The sequence below is a fragment of the Sapajus apella genome, unplaced genomic scaffold (assembly GCF_009761245.1).
Source record: "Sapajus apella isolate SASKATOON/1434 unplaced genomic scaffold, GSC_monkey_1.0 scaffold1, whole genome shotgun sequence".
Taxonomy (NCBI): domain Eukaryota; kingdom Metazoa; phylum Chordata; class Mammalia; order Primates; family Cebidae; genus Sapajus; species Sapajus apella.
In genome coordinates this window covers 82,038,084-82,054,154 of record NW_022436941.1, presented here as the reverse complement: position 1 = coordinate 82,054,154, position 16,071 = coordinate 82,038,084, and the positions used below count along the sequence as shown (strand labels likewise).

General features: G+C 41.6%; 1 protein-coding gene across 1 annotated transcript in view; it reads right to left on the bottom strand.

Moving 5' to 3' along the window:
* ANKRD55 (ankyrin repeat domain 55) overlaps positions 1-15,838 on the bottom strand; it is a 131,948-nt gene extending 116,110 nt beyond the window's left edge. The window contains exons 1-2 of the mRNA XM_032280499.1: positions 15,699-15,838; positions 15,317-15,407 (exon numbers count right to left, since the gene is read on the bottom strand). Coding sequence (XP_032136390.1) covers positions 15,317-15,374 — 58 coding nt within the window. The 5' untranslated portion in view covers positions 15,375-15,407; positions 15,699-15,838. The remainder of the gene's footprint in view (positions 1-15,316; positions 15,408-15,698) is intronic.
* Positions 15,839-16,071: the final 233 nt, after the last annotated feature.

The window sequence follows — 16,071 nt, the reverse complement described above, 5'->3', positions numbered from 1 at the left end:
ATTAGCCGGGCATGGTGGCACATGCCTAAAGTAGTCCCAGCTACTCAGGAGGCTGAGGCAGTAGAATTGCTTGAATCCGGGAGGCAGAGGTTGCAGTGAGCTAAGATCAAACCACTGCATTCCAGCCTCAGCGACACAGCAAGATTCCGTCTCAAAAAAAAAAAGGTGCTTATCTATTTCAAACCAGTTGCAAACATTATACCTAATAGTGAAACAACAGAGAAGGGAAGAAATCAGACAAATTCTAACAAACACAGTAAGATATGAAGCAAAAAAAAGTGAAATGTAATAATCATAAAGGAAGAGCAAAATAATCATAATTTATTAATAGCTAACTTTTACAGACAAATTCTCTTCCAGGCACTGTCCTAACAGTTTCATGGGAATTAGGCCTCTTATTTGTTTCAACAACTTTATGAAGTAGATAGTATTTCACAACCCCCTTCCATTTAAAGATGAGAAAATTGAAGCACAGAAAGATTCAGTAACTTTCCCAGAGTTGCACAGCTATTAAATAACAAGATTTTGCACTAGTCCATCTGACCTGGAGTCAGGGTTCTCAGCCACTGTATGGCACTGACCATCAGGGTCTGAATGATTTAATTATCTGTCAGGCAGCACATGGGAGTTATCCGCAGAACAAGTAGAATTAATAAGATTCAATTAAGTTAGTCAGATTTAAAAAAATATAAAGCTGGATAGTTCTATATTAAATACCATAAGGGGGAAAATAATTAATTACATGAAAATATAAAATACCCAGGAATAAACCTCACCGAAATATCATAACTTAAATGAGAAAAACTATATTGTGGTCTATCATCTAAGTGCTCTATCATCTAAGATCCCTTCTGGATAAAAACTGTGTTATGGGATATAACAGAAGAGTTGAATTTATGGAAATGCACACCATAGTCCTAGACAGCAGGACTAAAAAGTATATGCAATTTTAATTATTACCAGATGAATATATGTTTAATCTCATTTCAATCAAAGTTCCAACAATTGTTTGGGAGGAAGTTTCAGGAAAACATCAACTTTCATTTGTAAAAATAAATAATTACGTTTTAAAGAGAACAAAATAATATATTTAAGTATTTGCTTATTAGTACACTGAATCTCTCTGGAAGGATGCATAAGAAATTGGTTACATTATTTTGCTTCGAGAGAAGGGAATTGGACCACTGAAGGAAGGAGAAGGGGTGGATTACTCATTGGACATTTTTAATACTTTAAAAATGTGTGAATATATTACCATTCTAAAAGCAAAATCAAATAAAAAATAGGTAAGAATACCCAATAACATTAAAAATATATATTGAGGGAGATTTCCTCTATCGAGTAGTATAACACATAAAACTGTAATAATTAAAATAGTGAGATTCTGCTTCAAAACTAGATAGATTACTAGAGCAGCACAGAGCCCATGAGATTAGCATGGAAGATGGAAGTAAACAGACAGCAAGAGGCTTACAAGCAAGAGGACAGTTTTGTCCAGAAGGCATCTTAGACTCAGAAGATAGAACATTAGGGCCAGAGGGCAGGGAAAACAGAAGCACTGCAAAGCTTATGAGTGACCCTGAAGGATTAATTTCCTTCTGATGTGGTTTACCTGCTCAGACAATTCTGTCCCTTCCAACTTCCAAATGAAAAAGGGGTGTGTATTAGTCCGTTCTCATGCTGCTAATAAAGACATATCTGAGACCGGGTAATTTGTAAAGAAAAGAGGTTTAATGGACTCATCCATGTGGCTGGGGAGGCCTCACAATCATGGCCAAAGGCAAAGGAGAAGCAAAGGCACATCTTACCTGGTGGCAGCCAAGAGTGCTTGTGCTGGGGAGCTCCCATTTTTAAGACCTTCAGATCTTGTGAGACTTACTCACTATCACAAGAACAGTATGGGGGAACCCCCGCATGATTCAAACATCTCCACCCGGCCCCGCCCGTGACACATGGGGATTACGACAATTCAAGGTGAGATTTAGGTGGGGACACAGCTAAACTATATCAGGGCGCTCTGCCACAAATTCATTATAGAGAACGAGAAGACTTGGAGTGTGGGATGTTCTAATGACCTGGGGAGATGAGTCATCCATGTGACCCTAGGTGAGTCATATGTAATAATCACTAGCACTTACTCAGCAGTGCCAGGTACTTTGTATGCATCACTTCATTAAATCTTTACAACAATCTTATAATCCACACCAGCAGTTTAAAACAATTCTTTGTAGTATAATCATCTTAACAAGGTAAGGAAAGCAAGGGATAAAGATGTCAGCAGCAGGGGCACACAGTAAGTGGCAGCACTGGGATCTGAGTGTCCCGTCAGCTCCAGTGGCCACAGGGTTTACTCCACTGTACCACTGCTAATCCTCTGTGTTTCAGTCTTCATGCATAAACAGTGAAGGAGCTGGGTTATATATTCACTAAGATTCCATGTAATTCTAAAGGGACTCCTAAGATGAAACACTTCCAGGATCCATCTTTAAACTGGTTTCTGCTGTGGCCACCTGAAAGCAACCAACTTATCTCAACTCCACTTTATATTCAGTGGTCCCTGCTGGGCCAGCCTAGTTGTAGCCAAAACTCTAGGACACCATTTTACAAATAATATTAAGTGATCAGATGGAAAAAAGTGTCAATTTGGATGAATTTCAGGTGCACTTCTCGCAGATTTTAGAAATAGCAGACTGTGCTGATTTACTGTGGTGAATTAAAGATCAAAGGAGTGGTCTCTAGGGTAAAGTTGATGGACCCACAACCAAAGAGCAAGATGCCAAAGTTGAAAGCATTCTTTTTTTTAAATCAACTGTTGTTTGTGTGACCTTGTTTACAGGGTTGTCAATCTCTGAACTCTCTTGGAGAAATGTCGACTTGTTGCTGCCTAGGACAAATGGGCCGAGTGGGTAAATAACAAGCAACCCACATCCAGAAGCTCTGTGATAACAGCCAAGCCCTGGCCTTGGTAATCTCTAGTTCCCCTCACATCAGTTCCTCAGGTTATATTCCAGTGTAATCTCACCCTTTTAACCTCCTTCTCCTCCTCCTGGGATGCTGGGGCCATTCTTTGCTCTAAGGGCAGACTGCCGTGGAGACTGAATCCTCTCTGGAAGAGGCAGGGCTTTCACACTGAGCTGAGGCCTCTTGGCAGAGCTCATTCCAAAGGGAAGCCCAGCCCCGTGGAGCCACGGCAGTGGCTGTTGTCTCTGCCAGCTTACCTTGAGCAAATCACAGAGGGAGTTGGGCACCCTGCCAAGGATTCTAGCCACCATCACCTTTTCCTTCTTGTGCTGGTAGTATGAATTTCATAATTAGGCAATAAGTATAAGGAAATCGATATGCATATTTTATATGTATCTCTAAATATATATATTTAGAGATGGGAGTCTTGCTTGCTATGTTGTTCGTGTTGTACTTGAACTCCTGGGCTCAGGGGATCTTCTTGCCTCAGCCTCCTGAGTAGCTACAGGCACATTCCACTGTGCCTTGCTAAAAAAATATTTTAAAGGGGTTGATGGGGTGGACTGTCAGAATCCAGAAAGCATATCTTGGTTTAGAAGAGGAGTATGTGAGGGCTTGGGGGTCAGAAGCCTGGGTTAAAATGGCAGCCTTGTCCTTTGTCCTGTGTGTCCTTGGGCAAGTTATGTAACCTCAGATGGGCTAAAAATGGAATCTGTCTCAAAGGCTGTGGCAAAGATTAAACGAGATAATAGGAAGAAAGAGTTTAACACCGTGCCTAGTACATGGGAACTGCTTAATAACCCAGAGTGATTGCTCTTCTAGTTAGGAGTACTGGCTAGTATTCTTGGTCAGATCTCCTGTTTCTCTTTGGAGGTGACTCCCCAGCCCAAGCATGGAGAGCGAATTATCATGGATACATTTTGGCGGCTGAGAAGCTGGGAATAGGCTGGGGCTAAGAGATGCTGAAGAACACAGCTCTTGGCTAAAGGAGTATAGCACTTTCTATACTGTATTCATTTATGTATTGCTTGAATTTTTTGAAAAAGGTAGTGTGAATTTCATAATTAGGCAATAGTATAAGGAAATAGATATGCATATTTTATATGTATCTCTAAATATATATATTTAGAGATGGGAGTCTTGCTCACTATGTTGTTCATGCTGTACTTGAACTCTTGGGCTCACAGGATCTTCCTGCCTCAGCCTCCTGAGTAGCTACAGGCACATGCCACTGTGCCTTGCTAAAAAATATTTTAAACTCTGTTAGAACCATTTAACATCTAGTACTGTAACATCTTCTCCCCCCAGATGATCATTATAAGATATTTGAACAATACTGTGTTAACCTGAGACAGACACCACATCATCTATGCAGTGTTCCGGCTGGGAGTGCATAACCTCAACTGAATCACGAAGAAGCCTCAGATGATCTCAAAATGAGGAAGTTGGTATTTAACAAAAGAGAGACACTGTCACTTTTAAAAATGTCAGTGTCATAAAAGACAAAGCCTGTGGAAAATTTCCAGATTAAAGGAGACTAAAGAGACATGATAACTAAATAAAGACTGAATTCTGTACTAAAAGGAAAATGCTATTAACAACATTGCTGGTGTACCCTGTTTCATTGCACTCCATTTTATTGTGTTTTGCAGATACCGTGCTTTTTACAGACTGAATTTTTGTGGCAACCTTGCATTGGACAAGTCTATTGGCACAATTTCTGAAACAGCATGTGCTTACTTTTCTTTTACGTTATGTTTTGGTAATTTCCACAATATTTCAAGTTTTTTTTTTTTTTTTTTTTCTTCTGAGATGGAGTCTCTCTGTCACCCAGGCTGGAGTGCAATGGCGCAGTCTCGGCTCACTGCAACCTCCACCTCCTGGGTTCAAATGATTCTCCTGCCTCAGCCTTCTGATTAGCTGGGACTACAGGCATGTGCCACGATGACCAGCTAATTTTTGTATTTTTAGTAGAGACGGGGTTTCACTGTGTTGGCTAGTCTGGTCTCGAACTCCTGACCTCATGATCTGCCAGCCTTGACCTCCCAAAATGGATTACAGGCATGAGCCCCTGCACCTGGCCGTGTTTTCATTATTATCACATCTGTTATGGTGACCTGTCATCAGTGATCTTTGATGTTACTATTGTAATTGTTTTGGGTGCCATGAACTGCATCCACAGAGGATGGTGAAATTAAATGGACAAATGTGTTCTCTGACTGCTCCACTGACGAACCAGTCACCCATCTCTCTCCCTCTCCTCAGGCCTCCTTATTCCCTGAGACACAACAATATTGAAATTAGGCCAGTTAATAACCCTACAATGGCCTTTGAGTATTCAAGTGAAATGAAGAGTCACAGCCCTCTCATTTTAAGTCAAAAGCTAGAAATGATAAAGCTCAGTGAGGAAAGCATGTTGAAAGCTAAAATAAGCCAGAAACTAGGCCTCTTGTGTTAGTAGTCAAGTTGTGAATGCAAAGAAAAGTTCTTGAAGGAAATTAAAAATGCTACTCCAGTAAACATGTGAATGAGAAGGAAGAGAAACAACTTTATTGCAGATATGGAGAAAGTTTTAGTGGTCTGGATAAAAGACCAATCCAGCCACCACATTTCCTTAAGCCAAAGCCTAACCCAGAGGAAGGCCCTAACTTTCTTCAAGTCTATGAAGTCTGAGAGAGATGAGGAAAATGCAAAATAAAAGTTTAAGGAGAGAAGCCATCTCTATAACATAAAAATGCAAGATGAAGAAGCAAGTTATTGGAGAAGTTATCTGCAGCAAGTTATCCAGCAGATCTAGCTAAGATCACTGATGAAGGTGGCTACACTGAAAAACCAATTTTCAAGGTAGCTAAAACAGCCTTCTATTGGGAGAAGATGCCATCTAGTACTATCATAGCTGGAGAAGAGATGTCACTGCCCAGCTTCAATGCTTCAAAGGACAGGCTGACTCTTGTTAGGGGCTAACGCAGCTGATGACTTGAAGTTGAAGCCAGTGTCATTTACCATTCCAAAAACCTGAAAACTCTTAACAATTATGTTAAATCTACTCTGTTTCTGCTTTATAAATGGAAGAACAAAGCCTGGATGATAGCAAATCTATTTACAACATGGTTTACCGAATATTTTAAGCCTACTATTGAGATCTACTGGTCAGAAAGAAAAATTCCTTTCAAAACAATACTGACAATACATTATCAGTGAGCAGTAATATTTTGAAATGAATCTTTTTTTTTTCTAAGCAAGAGCTATGTTAGAAATATATAAAGAGATTAATGTTGTTTTCATGCCTGTAACACAACATCCATTCTGCAGGCCATAAGGAGTAATTCTGACTTTCAAGTCTTGTTATTTAAGATATACATTTCGCAAGGCTATAACCTCCATAGATTGTGATTATTCTGATGGATCTGGGCAAAGTAAATTGAAAACCTATGCTTTATTAGTTTCTGCTGAAGAAAATAAAAAATAATAACAAGAAAAACTCTGGAAAGGAATCATCATTCAAGATACCATTAAAAACATTCATGATTCATTGAAGGAGGTAAAAATATCAACATTAATGGGAGTTTGAAAGAAGTTGATTTCAACTCTGAACAGGAGATTTGAAGAAGTCTTTGAGGAGTTCAAAACTTCAGTAGAGGGCGTAAATGCAGATGTAGTGGAAATAGCAAGAGAATTAGAGTTAGAAGTGAAGCCTGACCATGTGATTAAATTGCTGCAATCTCATAATAAACCTTGAATGGATGAAGAGTTGCTTCTTATAGATGAGTAAAGAAAGTGGTTTCTTGAGATTGTATCTACTCCTGGTGAAGATGCTGTGAATATTGTTGAAATGACAACAAAGGACTTAGAATATTACATACATTTAGTTGATAGAGCAGTGGTAGGGTTGTAGAGGATTGACTCCAGTTTTGAAAGAATTTCTACCATGGGAAAAAATGCTATCAAACTGTAGGACATGTTATGAAAGGTGGAGTTGATTGATGCAGCAAACTTTATTTTTGTCTTATGTGAAGAAATTGTCACAGCTACCTCAACCGTTAGCAACCACCACCAGATCAGTCAGCAACCATCAACATCAAGGAGAGACCCTCTACAAGCAAAAAGATGGTGACTCACTGAAGGCTCAGATAATCAATTTTTTTTTTTTTAGCAAGAAAGTATTTTTAAAATAAGATGCGAACATTTTTTAGACAAAATGCTATTGCATATTTAATAGACTGTGCTACAGTATAAACCTAACTTTTACATGCACTGGGAAACCAAAAGTTCGTATAACTTGCTTTTTGCAATATTCACTTTATTGCAGTGGTCTGGAAGCAAACCCACTGTATCCCCAAGGTATGCCTTATTAGGTCAATAGACAAAATTGGAATGCAATGCAGATGCTAGATTTAAAAAAAGCACACACACATATGTTGAGGGAGAGAGACACACACAGAGAGAGAGACAGAGAGAGAGAGAGAAAGAGGGAAGGAGTGAGGGAGACAGAGACAGAGCAAATGATAAAGCAAATGGGGCAAAATGTTAACATTAGATGAAACTGGGTAAAAGGCATACAAGTGTTTTTTACACGATTCTTATTCTTACAACATTTCTATAAGTTTGAAATTATTTTTGAAAAATTTAAAAAGATTTGAATACTATTAAATATTATATGCATGTATCTTAAGTTCTGAAAGCACACTTAGAAATGGAAATACTTGGCTGGGTGCGGTGGCTCATGCCTGTAATCCCAGCACTCTGGGAGGCCGAGGCAGGTGGATCACCTGAGGTTGGGAGTTTGAGACCACCCTGACCAACATGGAGAAACCCTGTCTCCACTAAAAGTACAAAAATCAGCTGGGCATGGTGAGCCATGCCTGTAATCTCAGCTACTCAGGAGGCTGAGGCAGGAGAATTCATTGAACCCAGGAGGCAGAGGTTGTGGTGAGTTGAGATCAGGCCATTGCACTTCAGACTGGGCAAAAAGAGTGAAACTGTTTCAAAAAAAAAAAAAGGAAGAAAAGAAGAAATGGTACTGGAATGACTTCCCTTCTCTTTCTACCTCAAAATAACTGATACAATAAGACTAACCTCATCAATGAGCAAGTGCCATTCTTAGGTCTCACAAAGAGAAAACAAAGAGCTCTTATTAAGCACACATACATACTGGTTGAAGGTAAATATTAGGGTAAAACCATCATGACTTTACAAGATATATCAGAAAATCTGACATGCAGATCATTCATGCGATAAGGGAATTCTCAAACAGAATTCAGCAGATCCTGCATTAATGACCAACAGAGATTCACAAGGGCATTAAACATATGACTCCTGGTTAGTGGTCTCAGCCTACCCATATGCCACCTTTCGTACCAACCTTTGACCCCACTGCCTCCATACCCTTAGCTTCTTACCCTGCCCCACATCTGGTGATGAGTGAGTTGTCTCACACTTGTTTCATGATATAAAACAGCTACAAGTTTATTGTTTTTTCTTTTAGGCTCCATATTCATTTTGGTAAAATATCCTTGTATCAAAATAGTGGTATCAAAGGGAAAATCCATGAATGTCAGTTACCCAGCCCAGCGACTTCGTTCTGGAACTGTGGAGATAGTGAGTAGAGATGACAGGGAGCACTCAGTGTGGCGGCCCAGCTGCCGGCTGCACTGGAGGCTGAGCTGAGGGAGAGCCTCCTGAAGCTGATCTGGTGAGTTGTGGGAAACATCAGGGTTGATTCAGATGTGGTTGCCCAAGTGAGTCTCTATTCCCTCCCGGTATCACCCTAGAGTTTCCCCCTTGGGATGCATACTCTGGCAAGAGGCCTTCCCCCAATACCTGCCCAGCCCAGGATAGTTGGGTGGTCCTGTGGTGAAGAATACTTACAGCTATGAAGGGTAATTGTTTGGATAAGCTCAGCCAGGGGCTTCCTACTGTAGAGTCCATAAGAAGAGCCATGGAGGGTGTAAGGAAAGCGATGCTCAGGTTATTGGGGGCATAGCCTGTCCTAGGGGGTGACAGATGGAGGCCACAACACACTCCAGAATGGATTGGTCTGTCACACACTTTCCCAGGAGTTGGCTGGCTGGAAGAAGGCAGCATGACAAAGAAGGGTGCAGAGAAAGGTGGGGGTCAAGCACACTTGCCTAGACTTATTCAGGAGTGATCAAGAAAACTGAAACAGGCCGGGCGCAGTGGCTCACACCTTTGAAGGCTGAGTTGGGCGGATCACCTGAGGTCAGGAGTTTAAGACCAGCCTGGCCAAAAGGTGAAACCCCATATCTACAAAAATACAAAAATTAGCCGGTCGTGATGGTGGGTGACGGTAATCACAGCTACTCAGGAGGCTGAGGCAGGAGAATCGCTTGAACCCAGGAGGCGGAACTTGCAGTTAGCCGAGATTGTGCCATTGCACTCCAGCCTGGGCAACAGAGTGAGACTCTGTCTCAAAAACAAACAAACAAAAAAGCCAAAAAAAAAAAAAAAACAACAAAAACCAACCACCAAAAAAACCCAAAACTGACACTGAAACAAATGTGCTTGCATATGCTTGTTCAGGAGTGTCAAGAACAGTGGAAAAAAAATTCTTCTCCCATCTCTCTTTCCCTCTGCTCCTTGTTATTGACCAAGAAAAGCAGAAGGCTAAACATTTTCTCAAAGGCAACAGACAATCTGCTTCTAAACCAGTGCTGGTTAGACAGTTAGTCTTGATTTATCTGGACTGTCAATCTGAAAACCAATCACAGAATTCTCCTCAATGTTCCTGGATTTATTCCAAGCTCTCATTCAAGGTCTCTGAGCCTGAACTCAGCAACTGAGCCCAAATCATTCCCTTCCCTTCCTTATCTCCTATCCCTGCCTTTCAAATCTCCTTTAAGAGGACTCCTTTGCCCAAAACACCATTCAAAATTTGCTTATTCTTCCTTTGGAGGCATCTGATTGTCATGCCAGATTTTTATCTTTTGCTTTTTCAGCAAAGCACAGAACTTTTTGTCTAGCATTCCCATTTTAGATGAGCAGTTGGATTTAAAACCTGCACATCTGTGTGTGGGAGCTTTAAAAATCCACCACACAATGCAATAACAGCTTGATTGTGAAAATAAATGTTTCATTAATTTGATTTTTCATTGACGTCTTATTTTTTCATTAAACCTTATCGCTGGCCAAGGAAGAGACATTCTGCAGTAGAAAGTACATGGATTTTGAAGTGAAACAGGTTTAGCCTGGAATCCTAGCTTTGCTGTTTTACTTTGTGGTAACGTTGGGTGGGCCATAACATTTTGAATTTCCCCACCGATAGAAGGGGGTCATACTCTGAAGCTGCTATGAGGATTTTATGAGCTAGTCTGTATGCAGTCCTTAGGACAGAGCCTCGCTCTGCTAAATTCTCCATAAACATTGCCTCTTGTCAATATGTATCCATGTAAAGCCCTGCACAGAGTCTGCACCAAACAGATGCTCCTTCCCCTGACCCCACCTCTTATTTACCAATTTTTCTTCTAGCTTAAATGAGAATGGATTTTTTCCAAAAACTGAGTCACAGTGTTGCATGTTCTCTGGGATCTGATCTCTTCTCACTCCCTGCAATGGGTTGAATCATGGCCCTAAAGATATGTTCTAATCTCTAATCCTGGAACATGTAGCTATCCCCTTATATGGAAAGAGAGTGACTATGACCTTGTATCTTTTTTTTGGGGGGGGGGACGAAGTCTCACTCTGTCACCCTGCCATGACCTTATCTCTTAAAAGATGTGATTTAGTCAAGGACTTTGAGAGGAGGAGTTTATCCTGGATTATCTGGATGGTCTCCCTCTTTATAAGAGAGGCAGAGGGCAGGGTGTGGTGGCTCACATCTGTAATCCCAGCACTTTGGGAGGTTGAGGCGGGTGGATCACGAGGTCAAGAGTTCAAGTCCAGCCTGACCAACATAGGGAAACCCTGTCTTTACTAAAAATACAAAAAAAAAAAAAAAAATTAGCTGGGCAGGGTGGCAGGTGCCTGTAATCTCACCTACTCAGGAGGCTGAGGCAGGAGAATCATTTGAACCTGGGAGGCGGAGGTTGCAGTGAGCCAACATGGTGCCATTGCACTCCAGCCTGGGCAATGAGAGTGAAACGCCATCTAAAAAAAAAAAAAAAAAAAGAGAGGCAGAGGAACTTTGAGACAGGCACACAGAGCAGCGATGCACACAGACAAGACCAAGTAAAGATGGTGGCAGAGATCAGAGTGATGAGGCCACAGCCTCCAAGGTTGGAAGGACCAGGGAAGATTCTTTCCTAAAGGCTGTAGGAATAGGCCTCCTGCTGACATCTGATTTGGCCTCCAGAACTGTGAGGGGATAAATTTCTGTTGTGTTAAGCTACCGAGCTTGTGGTCATTGGTTACAGCAGCCCAGAGACACTCACACACTATATGAATCTGGGCTGGAAGACAAAGCCCTTCCTCTCCTTCTCCAGCAATTCAACAAGAGAAACGACCTGTGCAAGAGGGTGGTCCACAGCCCACACAGGTGCGTGCAAACACACCAGCCTTGCCAGGCATGTTCACCCACCGTCCCTGGCAGGGCCAGGCCCTCCTCACCCTCAACAACACAGAGCAGTGGGTAAGGCCCTGAGGCTACCTGCCGTCCCTGCCCCTCTTTCTTTTCCCGTTTTCTCTCTGAGGCTCGGGATTCTTTCAGGCGCAGCAAAACTCTTCTTTGCACAAGTCACGACTAAGCTTAAAATGCAAGTATCTTCAGTTACGTAATACGTAGACTTTAGCAGGAACCTCTGTGTTCTGTAGTAAATGACTTTACTACAGGTCGCTTCCTGCGTGTGTGGGCTTTGAGAGGGAACACAGCCAGGAAGAACACGTGGGACCAGAAGAGATGTTGCTATGGTGAAAGCTAAAAGCACAAAAGAGAGTCGAGAGCTTCAAAGACCTGGGCTTCCTCCCTCACAGTTGTACAAAGCAAGACAGAGACGCAGCACACAGTAAGATAATCTGATCGTTAGGCCTCCTGGCAGCTCTGTGAATATATAACATAGTATTATCCACATTTATGGTCAAGGAGACAGAAGCCAGTGGAGATCAACTAGTTTGTGCAAGTTCATGCAACTAGGAAGAGGGCAGAGACAGGACTTGAGCAAATGACCATCTGTCAGCAAGACCCCGGCATGCCTCGTTGCCTCTAGCTAAAGAGGAATGTAGAAAAATGCAGCTGGAGGGATTCAGGTTTACCAATCCCACCTTGTTGGAGCCCTGAAGGTCATTATGCATCCTTCCACCATTCTCTGGGCAACCATGAACCAGAGTTAGTGCTAGGCCAGGGATTTCCCACATGCAGGAGGCTCCCTATTGCTTGGCTGTATGGATGGAGAACACCTGGGCCTGGAGAACAATAGTCCCCACTGTTGCTATTTAGTGGGGTGTTGTTATTATGATTAGGAAGGACCCAAACTTGAACCTCTCTGTGCTTTAGTTCCTCCATCTGAAATGTGGAAGCGGGGTAGGTTGGATGACTGGTTCTCAATCTTTGCTGTCCATTAGAACCTCCCGTGCAGTGTTGGTTAGGCCATATCTCACTGCAATTAGCCTGGAATCTCCCTGGGTGGGATTCAAGCATCAGCATTTTCAGAATCTCTTCAGATGATTCTTAAGGACAGCCAATGTGAGAACCAGTGGTTTACCTGACTGCTAAGTTTCTTCCAGATGCAATGTCTTCTCTGTCGGCATCTGCATGTGAAGCCAGTGCTGCTAGGGTTCAATTCTCCAGATAGTAATGATTCATGAAAGACCCTCAACTAAAGCCCCATGCTCAACTTTTCCCGAGAAAGCCACTTCTCTTTGGTTTGTCCAACAACATTATATACATATATATGTACATAAATATATTTTGAGATGGAGTCTTGCTCTGTCACCCAGGCTGGAGTGCAGTGGCGTGATCTTGGCTCAAAGCAACCTCTGCCTCCCCAGTTCAAGCAATTCTCCTGCCTCAGCCTCCCGAGCAGCTGGGATTACAGGCGCATGCCACTAGGCCCAGGTAGTTTTTTTTTTTGTATTTTAGTAGAGATGGGGTTTCACCGTGTTGCCCAGGCTGGTCTCGAACTCCTGAGCTCAAGCAATTCGCCTACCTCAGCCTCCCAAAGTGTTAGGATTACAGGCGTGAGCCACGGCACCTGGCCTAATATTTAAAATCTGTATACTGGTCCAAACTTCTCATGGTCTTTCATGCTTTTAAGAAGAAGGGAGGATTCATGAGGTAATAAAACTATTCAGGAATCATTTAGTTAATTATTATTTTAGGGCTTACTATAAATGGTATCCTAGGGTTCTGAAACAAAAAATTAATATAATTTAGTCACCCAGCACTAAACCCTTATTTGATCTGAGGACTGCTACATTCAAGCTGAAGACAGAGAGATGAATCATCTTTTGCATTTCGGAAACTCCCAGTCCAAGGTGATGATAACAACAGCAATAATAACAACAGCTGCAGCCAAAATGGAAAAATACTTATTGAACATCAGGAATTGCTGACAGGTGCTTTTTATAGGTTATTTTAGATCCTCACTACAACCCTGCTAGGTAAGCATCATTTCCTTCATTATATTCCTGGGGGAACTAAGGCCCAGAGAGGTTAGGTAACTTGCCAAGATCATACAGCTAAGAAGTAGCTGATCTGCCATTCTGACCTGTGTCTATAAGATTTAAAATCCCATGCTCTTTCCACCATATGATAAAACCTCTAGAAAGAGAGAAAGAATTGAGAATTAGAGATAAAGGTAGCAGGGAAAGTGTTAGCTTTCATAGGGGAGAATCAGATCCAGGTGGAGGAAATGCTGTGAAGTGCTCACATGAAAGGTGTTATAAGAAAATCAATCTATATTTAACTATGTTTGGGGCTCCATCCTGTTAGAAGGTACAACACTGGAACACACAAATTCATTACGAAGGGCTAGTTCTCCTGCAGTCAGTCCCAGCTCCCTCTAATTAGTCTTCAAAAATAAATCCGTTGTGTGTTTCGTGGCTCAGCAACGTCATTTTTTTAGCCAGTGTGAGCTCTTTGGTTCTAGGCAGATTTTCACTTTTATTGACTGCCATCAGTGATATAAAATGTACCAGGAGGAGAGGATGGTGGTGGGCACAGCTGTGACAACCCTTTTCTCTATGGTGTTAAGATTCAAACACCATGTGAGCCAGCATGTTCTGAAGGCACACACACAGACACACACACACACACAATTCAAAATGAGCTAAGACCTGGAGAACGCTCTATACACATTAGCTAACTCAGGAATCTAAATATAAATTTATTTTTGGAGAAACCCACTGGGCTAAATAATTCACCCACGAAGCCAGATGTAGCTTGAGGCCATCACATGCTCTGGTCTAGAGCAGGAAAAGGGAAAAAGAATGAAGCCATAAATTTTCTTAATGAGGCTTTCCCAAACCACCATTTCATGTTTTCACCATTTTACCTGTTTTGTAGCCAAAACAGGTAAAATCACCAAAGGAACTTAGGATCTTGAAGAATATCCAGACACTGTGAAAAGAGGTTTAAATATTAGATATTTTTAAAAAGATTCTAAAAAATATTTATTATGCTTACAAAATGGAAACTTCATGTTCATACTAAAAAAAGATTTACAATTATACATAAGTATTACATGCAGATGTATATAAACACACTGCATATGCAAACATATACACATAGACCATCTGGCCAAATACATGATATTATAAGGATGAGTTGATTTCACAGCAACATTTTGATGTGGAAAATTACCTCCACTCCAGAAATTATGAGGAAGGAAGATAGACATTGTCATTGAAAATAATGGCATAGGGATGTGTCATTACACAACCTTGGATGAGATAACATATCAACCTGACATGCATACAGGCGGCATCTGTTCCTGAAAGGAATGGAAAAATGCTTATGAAGATATAGCAATGAGATACTGAGCTAATAGCCTGATAAAAACACATGTGATGTGTTCTTACATTGCTTACTCTAATTTTTAAAAAAGATTTGGTAAAAACAGAATAAAGATGACACTATCTAAAATAGTTGGTGTGCTTGGAATTCAATTTTTAAAATTTGAAGGTAGGAATACTTCAACGAGGCAGACAAATCATAAGCTTATTTTTCTGTTTCAGATGCTTATCAAACTAGAAGTGAACATTTTGAACAGATTTGTTTTCTAGGTGAAATCCTCTTTCCACATCCTACATAACAAATACTCATGCGTGCGCGCGCACACACACACACACACACACACACACACACACACACACACACAACCTCTTTCTCTCCTTACAACTGTAAATCCATACCATGGGACTAAGGATGCTAACAACCGAAGAATGTGTTAAAGCAACATTTTACCTCTTTGCTGATCAAACACAGAAGGGGTGCTGAAATCCATGGTAGCCTGTCTCATCATTTACCATCAGAATGGCAAAAAGCATCCAGGTCTCTAGAGAGGAGAAAACTCGGTCTCAAACATTACAGTCAACGCGGCAGCCAGATGCAGCATCATTTGCCAAGACCTCTGTTTCAGGATTAAAGGTGCATCAGAGCTGCGGGTTGTTGTCAAGGCAAGTGACGAAAATAGATATATGTTACTCCCGTAAATACCTGCTAGGAAAAGAGTTACTCTGTAGTCTCATTCATCAGCTGTACTTGGGTATAATACATGCTCCACCCCCAAATAAACAAACACAATCGCTCAGACTCTAAAAAAACAGTAATTGTTGAGGCCACCTGCCTTGGATCTGGGAAAACACAGCAGGTCACCGAGCTTCAGCAGCTGTAATGTCGCTTTAAACCAACAGAAACCTGAATGGGTGAGTGAGGATTCACAGGGCCAGACAGAGCATGTGCAAAGCTGCCAATGCAGTTTGCATTCGGCTGTGCTCTTGGCGGAGTGAGAACTGCATTTGGGTCATGTGATCAGACAGTGCCATCTCAATGGAATACGACGTAAATATTGTAGCAGAAGGCTGCTGGCCATGTGCTGTGCGGAGTAATTATCCATGTTGGCAGTCTTCTACACTCCCCTTTCAGCTCCCTTCTCCAATTGACAGGGAGGATGGGGAAAGGTGTCATCTGAAAATTGACATTTCAAGGCTTGAGTGTCT